The sequence below is a fragment of the Tinamus guttatus genome, unplaced genomic scaffold (assembly GCF_059628265.1).
Source record: "Tinamus guttatus ecotype Peru unplaced genomic scaffold, ASM5962826v1 Tinamus_guttatus_pri_ptg000115l, whole genome shotgun sequence".
Classification (NCBI taxonomy): domain Eukaryota; kingdom Metazoa; phylum Chordata; class Aves; order Tinamiformes; family Tinamidae; genus Tinamus; species Tinamus guttatus.
In genome coordinates this window covers 11,484,257-11,502,656 of record NW_028288649.1, presented here as the reverse complement: position 1 = coordinate 11,502,656, position 18,400 = coordinate 11,484,257, and the positions used below count along the sequence as shown (strand labels likewise).

The 18,400-nt window shown below is 41.2% G+C and overlaps 1 protein-coding gene across 1 annotated transcript in view; it reads right to left on the bottom strand.

The window, feature by feature from the left end:
* Window positions 1-3,251: 3,251 nt before the first annotated feature.
* The window catches only part of COLQ (collagen like tail subunit of asymmetric acetylcholinesterase), a 35,983-nt gene continuing 20,834 nt past the window's right edge, over window positions 3,252-18,400 (bottom strand). The window contains exons 8-17 of the mRNA XM_088521171.1: window positions 18,179-18,205; window positions 17,474-17,518; window positions 16,938-16,973; window positions 15,954-16,034; window positions 11,940-12,036; window positions 10,374-10,513; window positions 7,988-8,107; window positions 7,300-7,420; window positions 5,601-5,703; window positions 3,252-3,517 (exon numbers count right to left, since the gene is read on the bottom strand). Coding sequence (XP_088377297.1) covers window positions 3,448-3,517; window positions 5,601-5,703; window positions 7,300-7,420; window positions 7,988-8,107; window positions 10,374-10,513; window positions 11,940-12,036; window positions 15,954-16,034; window positions 16,938-16,973; window positions 17,474-17,518; window positions 18,179-18,205 — 840 coding nt within the window. The 3' untranslated portion in view covers window positions 3,252-3,447. The remainder of the gene's footprint in view (window positions 3,518-5,600; window positions 5,704-7,299; window positions 7,421-7,987; window positions 8,108-10,373; window positions 10,514-11,939; window positions 12,037-15,953; window positions 16,035-16,937; window positions 16,974-17,473; window positions 17,519-18,178; window positions 18,206-18,400) is intronic.

Here is an 18,400-nt window from a genome sequence, read left to right as displayed (position 1 = left end):
AGGCCACAGGAGGGAAATGGGACTCGCTCCCTGCAGCTTTGGGGACATTCACGTTGCCTCCTCTAAGCAGCATGTGGCTTTTTAAACTGTGGCCAAGTGGCTTTGCATGGGATTTGAGCGGGACTGTGGCACATGGAAGAAAGTGAAAAGGTGTCGCCTGAGAGGGGAAAGAAGAGCACACAAAGCAGAGCGTATGGAGCGAGGATGGGATACAAAGGATATGAACTTGGAGGCAGCCAGAAACGCTGAGAACGAAGCAAGAAGAAGAGCTGCATGGTCAGATTTATGGGCAAGAGTCCATATCTGGCGGCTGCAGTTTGTATGTTCTGAAGAGGAAAGAGATTTAGGAAAGAAGAGATTTAGGAAAGAGGAAAGAGATTTAGGAAACCAGAGGGGGGAATGTCATGGAAACGGAGCTTTCATGACAGACAGGGGGAAAATATATTGCCCCAAATACCAGCAGCTTTATGTTGCTTCTTGTAGCCACTCACCAATCCATGGGGAAATCTTCTAGTGCTGCCTTTTTGCATGGTGCTGTGGTGCTTCGGAGCATCTCCTGGTGAGGATCCAAGCTGAAAGCCAAGACGTTCCTTCGCCTCCCCAGCATTTTGAACTAGGTAGCGGTATTTTAAAATGTTGTTGTACAACAGCAAATAAAGCAAAGGAAAGCAAGGAAATACCAGAACCAAGGCAATGATGGGATTTATTGGTGCGAGCTATTAATACAAGTTGTAGATAACAGCATTACTAGCATATTCAGTGTAAGCAGTGTAAGGTTACAGTCAATACGGTGCATGACATAAGCTCACACTGTTTTCGTTATTGTTCTACAGCTGCATGCTCATCGCTCAAGAACTTTCCCACAAGTATGTGCTGCTACGAATGGCCAAGTATGCTCCCCCCAAAAAGGGGGGCTAATTTATGGCCAAACAGGCATCCTTAATTATTAGCAAATACAACAGAAATAAGGAGGAAGGGATTTTATTTCATTTTTGTTTTTAAGATGCTGATGTGATTGTGCTGTATAAATAAAGTGCATTTAAAATTCATGCTTTGTAAGTGTTTTCTGAATGGACATTTAGCACACACGCATGAAAATGCGCAGCTCACTACAATTTAAGAAAGTGATCTCAAACACTTTTTATGCTCCCCATCTTCTATGTTCTTGGTTTTGCAACTTCAGTATTCTTCAAGGTGGGTCTTTTAAAAGATTAGATAAAACTGACAGCAAAAAGCATCTGGGATTATCAACTTTCTTGAAGACTCCAGCTTTCCGTGGAGTTAGGGTAGAGATGGGCTCCTTGGAGAATGCAAGGAATTCATAGGGGAAGGGGGTAGGAGAGAAGCCCTCCCAGAGGGCCATCAGGAAGGCAGGTGCCATTCTCCTTTTCAGAGGAGAATAGAGTTAGGAAAGGAAGGACGCAGCCATAGATAGACAGAGAAGGTTTTTGAGGAAGCAGCAGCTTCTGGAGACAGCAGCAGCTCACATGGACTGCCTGGAGGCAGTGGATGTGGTGGCATTCCCGGGAAGCATCATTCCCAGGATCCTCCTGCAGCTATGGGGATACCTGCACGTGTGTGACTCGCACAGACACGGGCAGCCAGATATATTTATTCTAGAGCACAAATTTCCTCAGCTTATGATATATTCCTTGTTCCTCTGGTTCCTTGAACATGTATGAGTAGTTTTGCTTAAGAGCGAAACAGACAAACAAACAAAAAAAAGCAATGAGGAAAAAAAATGTTCCTATCCTTGCTGAATAGACCTACAAACATCGGTGGCTTGACTTCAGAGCAACATGAACAGTCCAGGTAGGAGATTAGTCATAAAAAGTACACTAGCTGTTTCTGGTTTGTTTTGAATTGCTAATTCCAGTATCTCTTTGGACATGCAGAGTTAAAGTCTTCTATACGGGTGGTAAAAGTTATATGTATTTATTGGTTGTTTTAACACATTATCATTACATTATAGTATCCACCTTTATTTAAGCTTTATAGAAGTAAGCATAAAAGTGCAGCTGTTACAGTGCTGTCATCGTTACATATACCTCATGCATTTCAAATATTCATGTACAGCATTTATAGCAAAGCAAAAAAGAATGGCCTGTATGAAAATAACACCTTCGCTTAAGGCTTTTAAACTTGAATTCCACACATCTTCATAACATTTTCATCTATTACAAACTCTTTTGCACGTAACATATTTAATATGTTTCTCACATGAAATTTACTCCTTAATGCTTGCTAGTAAGTCTACAATCACCCTGACTCCTATCAGAGCTAATATATTTGACCAAACTTTCTGAAAAACAAAAATATATGTACATTATACAGCACATAGACTGAATGATCATCCTTAAACACACAACTCCAAAGTTTGCTTTGTAGAGTTGAACTGCCCCAAGGATGTCCACCCAGAGGTAGTCCATACAAGACGGCGGAAACGGACGGCACACGGAATAGGGACGGACTATGAGCGCCTACCTGAACGATGAAGGATGAGGGGAGGAAAACAAAACCCAGTAGCTTCAGTGCAGAACCCGGGGTGATAAGCAATGTGTACATGGTCACGTTGTGATTTCAGGTAGGGGATGGAAGAGCGGCTAACGCGAAGCTGTCCCAGTGCTCCTGGCATCTTGCAGGATGCAGCCGGCCTCACAGCGGTGGAAAAACGAGCAATGTTCGTGCTCTGACCTGCCTTCCAAGCTGATTCCTCTGGGAAGAGAGTGCTCCTTGGCTGTTTTGCAGTTTGTTTGCCCTGTTCAGCCTTCGTGTTCTGCAATTTCAGGCCTTGTGTGACCGCTTCATTCCTGTGTCCGTGCAGGTGCACACAGCTGAACGTCTTAGCTGGAGGCAAAGGTGATTTTTGCCTGATTTGTTGCCCTTTAAAGCACTTTCTGAATGGCATCAGGGTGCCGGGTTAGCCTCAGTGGCCCCAAAATCACAACTCCCATGGATTCAGCACTTAAAAAGTTCACATTGTCATAAAAGAGCCATGGGTCTGTATAAACACCGCATCCAAGATATGCATTGTGTTTACGCCCAGAAGGTTTAAAAACAAAAACCCTGAAGAATTTACATTTAGGTCTAACAGTGCTAAGTCGAGGTAATGTTGTATTAATACGCAATGTTCCTGGCTAGTGAAATTCCTTTTCCAGTAGTTTAATGTTGCATTTTTGATAGAGAGCAAGTTCCCACATGGAGCTGTGGGAAAGTCTTACTGGCAAACACCGTTTGACATTTTTCTATTAAGACAGGATGCAGTGGTCCTACTTTTCTCTAATCTGACTTAATTTAAAAAAAAATGGCCATCAGCAGCATGACTTGTTTATTTTCACACAGAGTTTTTTTCTGTTTTCTTTTTGCCCCAGTCCTCCTTGGGTAGATGAGTGTGTAGCACCTAGCATCCCCGTTACACGCGGGATGCTACTCACCGCTGCGCTCCCTTCATGTGAAATATCGACACTGTGTAGAGTCAATGTAGCAGTAAGAAGTGCATCGTAATTTTCCATAAGACCTAAAATGAAAGAGAAAGATATCAGCTCCAAAATATGCTGCAGTTCATGCTATGAATGTAGCTTCTGGAGGCAAACACTGCAGGAATCAAGGCAATCAGCAGCGACATTTGGCAACCAAAACAAAGGAGCAATTTCCAGTAGTGCTCTACTGTGCTCCCCCTTGGCAGCAAATACTAGTTCCCACTAATGCCAATTAAGAAAAAAATCCCCATTGAGAGGAGCCTGTATGTTGGCCAGGGTACATGGAGGAGGCCTCAACAGCAGCTCCAGGCAGCTGTAAATTCTTTGGGCAATCACTAGGTCCCTGACACTGAGATTTTGGTTTAATTCCTGCCATCCTTGTGGGTGGGAACTGTACAACTAAATATCTGAGTTAAGCATTTTCGAGTAACTTCCAATAGCTTCAGCAGGTGTGACTTTGAATTTTCTTTGACTTGTTTTACACATCCATGAAATAATGATAGTGCCACACGCCCACCATTGAAAGAGTATCTAGTGAAATAAAAACATGACACAGAATCACAGAATCATAGAACAGTTGAGGTTGGAAGAAACATTTAAAGACCATCTAGTCCACCCTCCCCTGCTCAAGCAGGGACACCTAGAGCACCTACAAGGCTTATACAATAGCATTAGATGCAAGTTTTGCTTACAGTGTGTGTATGTATGGGGATACTCATGAGATAAGGAAAAAAATGAGATCTTTTTAAATCTTTCCATTAAACAGAGCTGCAGTGGTTCTATGTACTAAAGACCTGACCAGAGATGTTAATAAAAAAAAAAAAAGCAGTTTTGATCAGTTTTTATTGCTAACATATGTTCAAGTGAATAATGCATTCAAAAGCATGGGTTCTTTAAAATATGTCCTCAGAAAATCCACATTCTCAGAAAACCAACACAAAATCTGAAACAAAGGTGAGTGGAATATGAGGGAGGGATTTTGACACTGGAAAAATAGGATATAGGAAAATCAGCTGCAGCAGAGCTACTGGAGGCGAGACTGCTTTGGGAGGAAACTCCTTTTGACTGCCAAGCTCACATATTTCTCTCACTGTCCTGATGAGTCACAGCTTGTCTTTTCTTTTAGCAGATATTCAACAAGCTGCATACACAAAAACAGAGGATTTCAGTCATTCTTCAAAACTTGATTACATGTGGAAAATGAAATACAGAAAAAGAAACTCATGTTTTCGCAGGACTTATTCTTGGCATCTAACTTCTGACTTTGAAAAGGGAACTGTTTTTACAAGCAAATAGCTCAACACTCTCTTGAAGATATGATCCATAAAATATTTTGTCAGTTTTGCTAGTCTCACTTTCAGTAATCTCTTGCACCAGGAGTGCTCCAGCAATCGCAAGGGAAGGATTAGCACAGCTCTTGATTTACAAAGATGTCCTGCGGTTTCTTACTCCTGTCAATTAGCACATTATTCTCTCCTGAATGATGAGGGCTCTGCACATAATTCCATTTGCAAATTAAATGTTTCCTGCTAGCCAGTAACAATACCTGACAGCTAAATAGAGGTACTGCTGTTGGAGGCAAAATGCTGACCCAAGGAAGCTATTTAAGCAAATGCAGAGAAGGCAACTCAACAATAAGCAGATGCTTCGCAGAAAGACAGTGCAAAGCAGTTGTATGGCTTTCCATTGCTGTTGAGTGAATTTCCTAGTCTTTGGAAAGGTTGGCATGGTTGGTTCAGAAACAAAGATGCTCCTAGAGTATCCCTAGACTTAAGGGTAAGGGCAGAAGGAGATTGATCGATGCTCTTTTTTTCCTCTTTTGATCATCATGGTCTTTCCTATTGTTGGTATGTTATGAGTGGACATTAAAATAACGTTAACATTCTCAAAATGAGGAAATCTTTGCAAATAATAGTCAAATGTATGCCCATGTGATCTTCATTCATTTATCCCAATAGGAATTGTGTGCATATAATGGAGAAGTGACATTTAGACCATGGAAAGATTCTAACAGTCTTTCTTCCCCCCACTCCCTTCAGCGGTCCCAGCTGAACAAGATACACCTGGCAATGCTTTTCTCTTTTAATGCTAATGGTGAAGCAAGAGACAGTTCATACATACCCAGGGAGATATGTTTTACACGTTAAGTAGCCAAAGTCCTTCCCATCGCAGTCTTCAACCCCCTCGTGTCTGTAGCCATCACCACAGTAAGCACGGCGGCATCCTAGTCCAAAATACAGACAGAAACACTGTACCACAAGTGGGACTGGATTTTTAAGGTCAGAGCATAAAACAAGGCTTTGGAGAGGGGTATCTTATAAGGACTCTGACTATAGGGACCTCTGTCCTAGGAGATGCAATATTCTTCACTACAAAGAACATTCTTTCTTTAGCCTTATTTGGGTGATGAAGAAAAGAAATGCCATAAATAATCACTGTCTGAGCCATAATTACAACCACAATAATTACAATAGATAATGCTACTATAGATAATTACTATAGGAGAAAATCAAAGGAATACAATACAGTTAAAATAAATGATTTGAAGAGGTCACATTTTCCAAAAAAAAAAAAAAAAAGCATTTCAAAATCGTTAAGCGGTTTGAAAATCCCAGGTTCCCAGGTTGAATCTTGACCCAACATCAAGTACTATCCACACATGCCTACTGCAAGTGAGCTCCCCCACGCAAAGAAGATTATGCACACCTATTGTCTCTTCATCAAAAAAAATAAAATAAAAATAAGCATGTAATGGTTGCAAAAAAAGTTTTTTTTTCTCACTAATTCTTACTGTCTTCAGTGTGAGTAGGACCTGAGACATTTTTTCTTGGTAGGTGGAGGGGAGGCTGCAGTAATTTATGGACTGTACTTCAACAGACAGACTTTGCTTTTGATGTCTCCAACTTTTTGAGTATGACTTTGTAAGCTGAAAACAGATTCATTTGCCTAAGATCCCTATTACTCCTCCTCAAAGGCATTTTTATTAGGCACATTAAAAGGACACTGAAGGATAGAAAGTTTGTATGAATTAGAAGTAGGTCATTTACTAACCATGTGCTCATCTTATAAATCTCACAGATAATTCATTAATTGCACCAATGATCTGCTTATCAGAAACTGCTGCTCCTCGGAACTACGAGCTTCGTGTCCAATTAAACCCAATTAAACATTCAGTTAACCACCACCTTCTGAAAAGAGAACAACTGACAGAGGCACACGGGTGCTTGGGAACCCACCAATGACCATGTGCTCATGGTTGCATAATTCAGTAATAACTTCTCAGGCCAGGACACGTCAGCGCACGGAGTTTCCCTGCTGCAAGGCCTCTATTCACTGGAAGAGCAGTGCACAGCACGGAGTAACACGAGGGACTTCCAGATGCATGCATACCATACATACCATGCACACCATACATGCCGTACAGCTGTGCGAGCACCGGGACTAGAGCACTGCTTTCCTGCAGGCTTGTTGCTCATGGCTAACTGCAAATCCTAACTGAATTATTTTCTCGTGCCTGGAGCCTGAGAGGTTGCTGCATCTCCCTGGATGGCTCCCATGGTCAGGCAAGCCTAGAGGGGAGTTTACCTATATGGCTCTGCTTGCTATACCTCTTGTAGCTGAATTGCCTTTCAGTTCTCTTGTTCTCAAATGCAAAAATGTCAAGAGGTTCCCATGTTGGAAGGGGAAGTCTGGTGACTGGCAGGTAGGTAGACAAATCCACACACAGAGTGTCCACCTACCTCTTGTTTCCTTAGAAAACTGGCCTAAAAACAGAGGGATTTATCAGTGGAAAAGAAAACTCGAGCCGGCCCCAACTCACCCACGCAGTCATCGGTCGCCACCGTGTTGCCGTCATCGCACTCTTCCCCGGCCTGCACGATGCCGTCTCCACACGTGCCGCCGTGCTCCACGGGGTAACCCACGGGGTAGAGAGGGCTGAGCTGGCCGGAAAAACACGCGGCAGTTAACGCGCAAGCAGCAGAATTGTCTGTGGCAACTAGGTTTTCTTATCCTGCAGGTGATTATCCTGCAAGTCTTATCCTATTTAGTGATTAATAGGGGTTATACAGAGACTGGTGCCAAGTCTGTTAAGGAATCTTCTGCAGATTACCCTGGGGCTGGCTCAGGCCCTTGGGGCAGTAAGGATACACCAGGCTTCAATTCGCAGGGTTTGTACTTGCTGACAGCTTGGCACTCTGATGGGTTTCACCTTATTTTTGTGCTAAATCAGACTCTCATAACAACCACAATTCCCTTGTTCACTCCTGGAGCACGGTGCACGGAGAAGTTAGCAAAATCTGGCACAATGATGAGTTAATGCCTCAATAATTAAGACTTCTGTGAACAAAAAGTACAGAATTAAAATGGTTGTGCCAGTGCTCAGGAATGAGGCCTTTCTTCATTTGTTTGGTTGATTCTGCATCATATCTTAAGTTCAAGAATAGGCACTGTATTTGAAAATGAAGCATACACTTGCAAGTTTTCATAGATAATAGTCATATTTTCACCTGGATTGGGAGCCACCCAATGGTATCCTTGAAATACAAAGATCTTTGATCTCTTCTAAATGCTAAGGCATTTTCGGTGTTTAACCGTTCCAATTCTTCTTGGTTGTTCACCACAAAAATCTGGGAGAGAAAAACAGGTGATTCGTAACCCTTTCAGTAGGTGTTTTGTTTGCTGTGGAATCTAGTTTCACAGGCTGACATCTGTATCAGCAACTACATAAGTAACTGCGCAGAAAAATGGGTTGGTTGTTTTTGGAAGCAGAATGGTAGTGCAAAACCCCATGCTAGTTCATGCTCTGCAAGATAGTAAGAGGCTGCTTTGTATCTGTTAAAGAGAAGAGGTTATAAGAGATAATGGTCTTTTCTGGGGACCAAATTAAGACTCCAATGACCTTATCTCAAAATGACAGGTAATGACATGCAAATATTCGTATCATGATCATTGCTGCGAAAAAATTCAGATGCTCAATGTTTAGATACAGGAACGACTACAAAACCCATAAAGGCATAAGTGCTCTTTGAGGGCTTTTCTATAATTGTTCAGGCATGCTTGTGACTACAACATAAATAATGCTTTCCACAGTGTAGCTTTCACTTATCTTTTAATATTTTATTTAGATCTAATTAGCATTGAGTTGCATATTGCTTTACAAGCATACACTTCAATCTAAAGCAAGGTCTTCAATTAAGCAGAAAAAAAAGGTTCAAAGTAGAGAGAATTAGGATGAGCTCCTCTACCCAAATTCTTTTAGTGTCTCAGGCATTGAAATTGGCTATAAGAGGCATTAGGAAAAAATCTCTTCTTTCAGCAATTTAATCAAATTAAGTTTAGCAAAATTCAAACCATTTTTAAATTAAGAAAAAGAAAATGGAATGTTTCTGAGCAAAATAGATTTAGTAATGTACTGCCTGAGCCTGATTCCCACCAGCATAAATAGAATTGGCCTTTTTAAAAAACAAATTACCCTGAAATTTTAACACAGCGGAATATTCCCAGAGCCCCTGACAAAGGCCAATATCATTAAAGAAGCACTGAATAAAAATGCCTTCAGCTCGAATGAAAGAAAGCAAAGAAATAGGCAACAAAGAACAGATTCTGTAATTGTGTTCAGGAGCTAAAGTCCAAGCCTCAGAGCTCTCATTTCTGGTAAACTCAATGGAAGATCTGTATTCTCTGAAGTGATAGATCCTGGTCTCGGAAGCTACAAAATGTTTTTTAAAAATACACTCAGATGCTGCTGTGTGGGGTTCTAAACTCATGCTCTTGACAGTTAAGGTAGTAAAACGAACTGGACGAGCAATTGGGGAGTGTGGCTCAGCAATTGCTCCACTTTCAGAGAGGATGAGAGCAGAGATTTGTGTGGCTTCCCTCCCTGCCTCTTCGTCGTCCCTTTACTCCCAGCAGCGGAAATTGCGCTCGGCTGTGACCAAATGAGAGTTCACAGAGATGGCTGTGGGTTATTTGTGTTTTAGTTGGTTACATCTTTATTAACTTACTACTGGGTGTTGTCAGCCGCAGGCAATACATCATGCAACACCCCTCTTTCCAGGTGACGGGGCCATGCATGTTTGCACCCATGCATGCTTGCACCCATGCAGCAGCAGAAAGGCAGCATTTTCATTGCTGATTAAGTGCTACCGTGCAAAGAATAATAAGGCAGGGCCCAGCTGAAGGAAAAGTACAGGTATAGCATTTACAAAGCCTAAAGAAAGCAGAGAGAGAAGTCCTACATCACTTGCCAGCAGTGACTTGTCCTTCAGAGCACTTTGTCCAATCTGCTCATAAAAATGCTTTCAAGAAAGCTAGAGAAATTGGGCTGTATAAAGTGTTCCTCTACAGACAGGAGCTCAGAAGTCTGACTCCCATGGTTTGTAGAGTCTTTTTGCATTCAAGGTAGAGGGCTTGTGTTTTGGGGGAAAGTACTATGTATGTGCATGCTATATGCTTGACCTTGATATTCAATTCCGAAATCACTGAGTTTGCACACACAAAATATAAGCAAAAAAAAAAAAAAAAACAGAGACACTTCACCAGCTGACCAGAAAGACACTCCAGTTGACTGCAGTAAGACCAGATGGTGCATGTAGAGTAAGGCTGAGGAAAGCATCCTCATATTTAAAAAAAGGTTTCCAAAAATGTGCCACCCTACTTACTGTTTCAAGATAGCTGTATTTCAGCATCTCACTTACACATCCCTCAGAACTAGATATGAGATTAAATTCTTTTGCACTGACTGGAGCTCAAAGGTTTTGGATAGTAGAAATAGCACACTGCCCACATACAGACATCTTCCTTGTTGAATCCAAAATGTTAGCAAACATAACACCTCTTATTAAAAAAACTACTTAAGAACAGTTGCTGCTCTCTCCTAGAAAATCTGCTTACCGCGGGGACTTTTGGATAGCTGTGTCCAAACACAGATTCCTCATATGGTGGACTATTCACATTGTGTGGGGATCTGCAGAGACATCTTCCTGGAGGCCCTGGAAGTCCTCTTTCTCCTTTTGGTCCTATTGCTAACTGTCCTAGGAAACAAAACAACAGATTGCTGTGTGGGAAAGTTACCATACGAAACACAAGCACAATTTCAGCAGAAAAAGGACTTGCCAGGTGAATATGCGCTTACAAAAATGTTCAGAAATTCACATCTCCCAGCAAACCCACTGAGAGCTGAGGGAAGTCATTACCACCAATTCTAGCACCTTAGGAGAAAAACTAGAGCTTGTATCACATTCTTTTTCTTTCAGATCACATTTATTTTTTTCTACCAACTTTATAGAGTTTGGCCATTTGCTTATGATTTCCAGGTAAGTATCAATATGATTGAAGCTATAGAACTTCAGGCCATGACGCACACGTAATTACTCTATAGCACCTGTGCAGTGACTGTAGTGTAAGTGTTAGTCGGTCTTTGCATTACATCTGCATGTGACTTGCGCATATATACAGTCAACTGGGCACTGCTGTCTCAGAGAGTTCTAGAAAGGAAAACACAGCTAGAAAAACAGGATGCAACAGATTTAGAAAAAAGGCTTTTTGACTTTCAAACAGCATCAAGAGCGCAGTAGTCTGCAGAATCAGAATTATGAGCCATCATGTTAATACTGCAAGCAGTGACATCATTACAGAAAGGTCATTTAGAAGAAGAATTTATATGTTAGAGCAAAGAGATTGACAAGCCTGATACATAAACTTTATGGAGATGGAATAAAGCCTTTAAGAAGTAATCGCAAGATCTGGCTGCCTTCCCATTGGCATGCTGAAAATTCAGTTCTTTAAAATTTTCTAGATAATTTACTCAGGATAAGGATGTTTCATAATAAGATATACGCAGAGTAGTTGCGAAGTAGTCCCTATGTGACATTTCCACACCACCAGAAGGAAGATCTCTCCTACCCATCAGTGTAGAAAAGGGAAGAAAATGGATAAGAAAATTTTGTTTCCTCCTGGGTTCTCCCCTCTAATTCATGTCGCTTTCCTTCTCTTTCCTGTTTCTCCCACTGTCATTGGGATTTGAGGCTCATCTGTTTTTCTTTTACAGATCTTTTCAGGGTGAGTATGTCCTGGTTGATTAGAAATAACAATCTGTCATTGCAAGCTAGTGTATCTGGCGAAGCAACAGACCTTGGATGATGAACATTAACCAGTTCTTCCAAGGCTGCCAGATAGCCTTTCATCATCCTCATCCAATACAGTCCCGCCAGGAAGCCCATTTTTCAGTTTTATTTGAAGCATCAGAAACATTCTGAAGGCTTCAAAATAAAGTGTAAGGTCCCCTATAATGGAGCAAGGTTGGAATGACCTTCCTTTTGGAGAAATCTCACTGTAAGTGGAGAAACAAACAAACCTTCCAGCATTTTCTGTAAAGGTGCCTCTATGGGCAGATGTGGTCAGTCAGGAGGGATGAATGAGGAGGCACAAGGGCCTGAAATTACCTGACCCCCTGCTTACCTGATCCTGAAGGTCCAGGGGGGCCTGGCAGGCCTGAAGGACCAGGCCTTCCAGGTGGACCCATGATTCCCACAGGTCCAATGTCTCCCTTTTGTCCCTAGGAAAGAGGAGATATCCATTTGTTTATTAAACTATTAATAACTCACAAACTCTCCCCCTCTACAGCTGGTGATGGCTTCCCTTTCAAGAAAGCAGAGACATTTGCCAAGAGGAACAAGTGCATGGCATGAGCTCCAGAGCCATCACCCCAGAGAGAGGTGCTCTGTCCTCTTCCACATGGAGATAGAAAGGTGTGTTCAAGCAGGGCTCCTGCTCCCAAAAAAGTGAATGATACCAGTATATTTGCATTGTGCAGAGTCAGGAACCACTCTGCCCTGACATAAGTCATTCAGTGGCCTTTCTTAAAAGATGCTTTTTCATCTGTGGTAGTTATCTAGGAGGCAGTGCAACTCAGAGAGAAACGACTAGTGCAGGTGAAATAGTGGACCCTGAAAATCATCAGTTACTATGTTAATGCGAAAGAAAGCAGCTCTGACTTCTGGAGATTAGGCTGACTTTGCAAGGCTGATGGAAAGAAATAAATTCGTTTTATCTTTAAAAAGAGCAAAGACGTTTCCCAGATTTAGGATGCATTTTTTTTCAGGGGCATCTAATGCTTCTGAACTTCATGCTTTGAGGCAGATGCTTCATTTTCAAAAGCATTTCAAGTGCCTAGGTCCCCATATCTCCTTGAGCTATAGCCCTTAGATATAGCTATATTAACAAGTCATTGCAAGGTAAGCTAGGGCTTGGCTTTACAAAGTGTAAGCTTTGAGTGGTGTCTGTCCTGCTACATGGTGGTGAATGATGGCCCTCTGGTCACTCAGTCCAAATGCACTAAGTGACTGCGGGAAAGGAGCTTACATGCAGTTTAAAACCAGCTCTCTGGTTTGTCTCTTCGGAGCTTGTTTGTGTAGCCATTCCCTTAGGCATTTGGAAATATATCCTGGGACTGTTCAGTGTCTTCCTGGCTTTGCTCCCTAAACTTATAACTATATTTATTTTCTTATTCTTATGCTGAGGCTTGGATTTCTCAGCTTTACCAAACTGATTTAGATTTCAAGTGCATTATACAGCTTAAAGTTCAAATATCTAATCTGCTTTTTGTGTAACAACACAAATGATTGGTGCTATATTAGCTTTCCTTAAATGCCAAAGGAGATTAATTCCTTGAGGATGGTGTAATTCCAAGTTAATGTGCATTCACATATGAATGATGTGCTGTTGCAGATCTATTTTCAGAGTAAAGAAGCATGCATAGTAATATATACTAAAATAATTTGGTGTTACACAATATGTGGTATCCCATGAACACATTTGAATGTCACTAGCACCGTTTAACAGAGGAAGGTTATTTTTGCCATGGCCCATAAAAATCTAATTGAATATTTGCTTTGTTTAATCCTATTAGGTTAGCTCTGTGCCATCAAAACACTCCAAGATTTATGTGAATGTCCACGATGCTGATCTCTAATTGCTTCTTACATTATGCAACGTGAGTACACAAAACTGCCAGAGCAAGACTTGGCAGCTCCTGAAAAAAAGGTTGTGGGAAATCTCTATTCCCACAAAATAAAGACCTGGCAGAGAAAATCCAATGCCAGAACAAAGTGCCTGAAAGCTGTCAGACTTCTGTATCTCCTGTTTTGTAGGAGTGATTGCTTAAAGCTCTCTTGCTTAGCACAGATAGATTAAACAAAGACTGAGTTTTCTATTAAATATCTTTGCCTTGTACTTTTTCACATGCACTTTTCACATTCAGAAAAGCTTTTCTCATGGACAATATTTATATTCCTTTCCCTTTTTTTTCAAGTAACATCATCTAACCTTGTCAACGCTGAAACCCTAACTCACTCCCTGGCACCAATTCCTTCGGGCAGTTTATCTCTGCATGAGGACTCTGAGGCTGTGACTTGCAAATCCCACCTCCTTGGCACCTTGTAGGCAGAGCCTGCCCCAGAGGCAGAGAAGAGTTGAAGAAGTCAAAAGGATACTCAAGATGTATCTCAAAATGGAAGTGGAAGTAACACCTTCCCAATTTAGCAGCTTTCATCTGGGATGTCAGCTGGATCAAGAGGCAGGAAATGGCCGTGTTGGTGGAATCTACCATCTCAGTTGAACAAACAACTGCAGAAGTGCAGAACTTCAGTGTGACAACAAGACCTGCAGAGATTTCAAATGCCATTTTCAAGTTTTTCAAAGGATTAAAGAAGAAGAAGAAGAAGAAGAAGAAGAAGAAGAAGAAGAAGAAGAAGAAGAAGCAGCAGCTAGTTGATGCATTACAGTAAGGGAAACCCATTTTTCAAAAAGAAACCATGCTGGAATCAGAACATTCAGAAAGGGCTTATATATCGAAGTGTGAACTTGGAAATCCTGATTAGGACCAGACTCCAGTTGCTTTGTTACACCGATTGTTGCCTTAAGTTATGAAATGCCTTATGACTAAGATACTGTGTAATGAAACAAAATTTCTAAGATGAACTAGGAAGTCATTTCAGAAAAGAAAGGATAGTGCATATGCTCTGTGTGAACAGGAGGTGACCTGCAGGCACTGTGTCTTCTCCCTCTCTTATGCTACGTAAAGGCAATCTGTGCACATGTCTTTTGGCAGGACAGGTGAACACTCTTGGCAAAACTGCCAGAGTGCACACATCGGCTTTCAAAACGTGCTAATTCAATGGCAAAAATTATTCTTGATGGGTCAACTAGTAGACCTATGTTACACATACCTTCACTCCTTCACTGTCAGTCAGTGGGAAGACACGGACTCCTCAGGTAGTTCAGAGCCCCAGAAGGTCTGGTCTCCTTAGCATCAGGCTGGACTTCCTTCCCCTGCTTTCCCTAATACCATTGCTTAAAAAAATACTCAAGGAAAGATGCAAGCAAAGAAGTATACTTGGTCACTTGGATTGCTAACAACACTAATCTTGCTGACTCCTTGGCGAATGGGCATGACCCTCCTTGTAGGGGTCAATATCAAATTTACACACACTTCCCAGTCTTCACAATTTATCTGAAAATCCGAAAAGTTAATTCTCCAAGCATAGTTATTTTGAATCCTAAATAAGAACCATTTGTCATCATCCCACTCCATACCAGATTCCACACAAGATTACCGTTCCTTCAAGTCATTAAGTGTTCATCCTGACCTTTCTCAGAGAAGACGAATCTGTCCCTGGCACGCAGTACGATGGTGAGAAGTGTCATATAAATAAGCCAGACTGACAAATCAATCTTGTATTAGTATTAGCAGAGGGAAAGGAATAAACAGAGATGATGTTTTAGTACTTTGATTCTTTGCACTGCATTTCAGTCATCACCAAGGCCCCGCAACTCTGAAGTCTCATCTGTATTAATCAACATCAGGGCCAAATTGGATAATGCAAACAGAAAATGCTCTCCAGATGCAGTACCTAAGAAAACACTGGATGAACGCTTATCGCATGTGATAGAAATAAGGAATGCATGAAAGGACTGAGACTTGGAAGTATAGACCAATGACTTTCATGATGCAGATTGCACAATAGTTTAATGTGTTGCAGCATGTAATTTTTAGTGTAGAGGATGCTATTACTGATGTACACAAGCAATGTCTGTCTTAGTAGAAGTAATATAGTTCTCCATAGTGGTGAGTCACAGAGAAAATTCAGGAACAGCTGGGGGCACAGGCAGTGACATGTTCCTCACAAGAGGCCAACTCTGCCTACCTGCCTAGAGCTGCAGTGAAGAGAATGCTGTTTGTAGCATGCCCAGAAAAGACCAGAATGTGCAGGAATATATAACTAAACGCTACAAAGTGTGACAGAGGAGTGGAAGTATCCTTCATTCTTCAGCAAAACCACCTGAAATCCCTCCCTTATCCAGAGCCTCAACCAGTTTGTTACCAGTCCAGGGAAAAAACTATTTTCCCCATGATGTGCTGCACGTATGACACAACTACTTAAGTCAAGAGAAGAGAAAACAACAAGGTCTTACTTGTTTGCCTCGTTTTCCTGGTCTTCCTATAGGTCCTCTGTGTCCTGGTGCTCCAGACTGCCCCTTCGGACCCATCTCGCCCTTTGTGGGTGTGGAGAAAGGAAGAAGGTAAGTACAGGAATTTGCATTACTCTGGTTATATATGCCTTATTCTACATAGCAGGTGGATGAGGCTTTGCTCCATACAATTCATCTATACTGTATTGGCACAGCTGGTTTCTGAGAAACTCACAATTACAATCAAATATTTTTATAAAAATTTAAAGCCAAAAATATCTCTTACAATTTACCCAAATGCTTTCCCTAAAGCAAAGGCTAAATGGAGAGATCAGAAGCATTCTAGAAGACTTGGGGTTATGGAGAGAAGTTGTTGAGCAAAACTGTCTAACCCTTTTGACAACAGTTTGCTTTGCTGTCAAGATTTTTGATATAAAATATCCACGAAGAGGGAAGGTAGCTAATCCATTGATCTCCTCTCTTCCTTAGAAGAATTATTTCCTTGTCCTAATTGCAGAGACAAAATGGGATTATCTCATAAAATGATTCTCATTTAAGAATTCTATCCCTAAAATGAGATGCAATCTGAATTATAATTGGCTTTCTAGTACGGAATAATGGTGAAATCCAAACTGGCCAGGGTTACGACTGCTATTTATAGCAGTACCATTTTGATGGAGAGTATCATGAAGGAAATGTTTATTAGCTTTGTGTATATAAAATAAGAGCAGTTAGACCAATCAGGAGTCTATAATGGAGAATATATTAAATGGGAAAAAGAATATATCCAAATCAGTGTTCTGGAAATGAAAGAAACAACAACAAACTGAGCTAAATCTCTTTTTTTTTTTTTTTTCTTAAGATAAAAGGGCCAAAGGTCATGGTCAAGTCCACAGCGAGGTCTCAATGCTTTATCTTTTCTAACTACAAGACATCTCTGAAGACATTCAACCCTTAACACAATTCCCCAGTACACCCCGTACTCACTTTCTGACCCAGCATTCCAGGGGAACCTATTTCTCCCTAGAAAGGAAAAGGAGAAAAATCATTAAAACACATGGAGTAATCTTTGGCAAAGATTGGCAGCATCAATTTAGGCATTGAAGGAAGAACACCAGGTTTCACCTACAGCCTGTAGATATCTCTAAAAACCCTGAGTTGCGATTCATTGCTGCTTTCCCTTTTTGAGGTAAAAGGACCCCTAAGGCACAGATCTCACTTGTTTCTCACCACAATATAATGTCCCCAGGTAGAAACACGTTGGAAAACTGTCACGGATATGGACCGCACAGGTTTAGTTTGCCTACAAGACATCCCCAGCCCGCTGAGACACAGGCAGGGGCACTGTGATATTACAGGGGCCACCATGACATTACAGGGGGCCACCTCCTCCCCTCACCACCCTGGCCCTCCCAGGGACATGTTTCTGGGCTCCCTATTTGCTCTCAGGAATACCTCAAGGTTATCATTTAACTTAAGCTCAGGGCCATCTTAGAAAGACAAAAAAAAACCCTCAAAAGTACCTGGTCTCCTTTGACACCTTTGTCACCTGTGTCACCTCTCGACCCCTGGGGAGAGATAACAGGGCGATAATGTAGTTTAGTTACTACATTCCACATGGAAGCAAAACATGTTTTTCCTCTATGAGGCACTATTTGGAGCCATGCAGCATATTGGAAGATCTTCTGAGTGTGAAAGCGGGCAGATATTCTAAAATGTTTCCTTATTACTTTCACTGACACTGTAAAAGAATTAAGATTAAAGTTGATAGGAGAAGGCGCACATTCTCCCTGGCTAATTACATTAAATATGTGCTTTCTTGGGTATGATATTTCCAAACATGTTTTTTCTTCCTCCAGCTGGCTTCATCCAAGTTCATTTCCCATGGTATGCGCTTATGGTAAAAACTATCCCCATGACAAAGATCATATGCAGCTTAAATAAACCAGATCAATAAATAGGGATTATTATGCCCATTCTACCAATATGGAAACTGTAGTGCAGTGCACTATAATAAATTGTTCACAGTAAGATGGAATGTAAGACCTACTCCTTTAGCATCCTAACACAAGCCTCAAGACTGCTCTCCTTCTGCATATTCCTTTTCATCTTTTAATGGGACCTTTAGACTTCCCTCAATAAATATTATCGGATTTCTAGAGTTAATTTACTTACATAAGTGTTTCCAATTGTTAAATGATACCTTATTCTATTGTTGTCATACTGACCTTTTCTCCTCTAGTTCCAGGAAATCCCTAAAGGGAACAATAGATATTTTAACGCTTCGCATTTTCATGATTACCCAAGAAGCAAGTTTGTATTTTAAAAGTGAAGAAAAAGAGTGAAGCACAAATAATTAACTTCATCAACTGCTAAATGCAAATAAATGCTTATAGCTTCTAAAAGTGCACTGAAACAGAATTTCAAAAAATAAGTTAAAGGCAAGACAA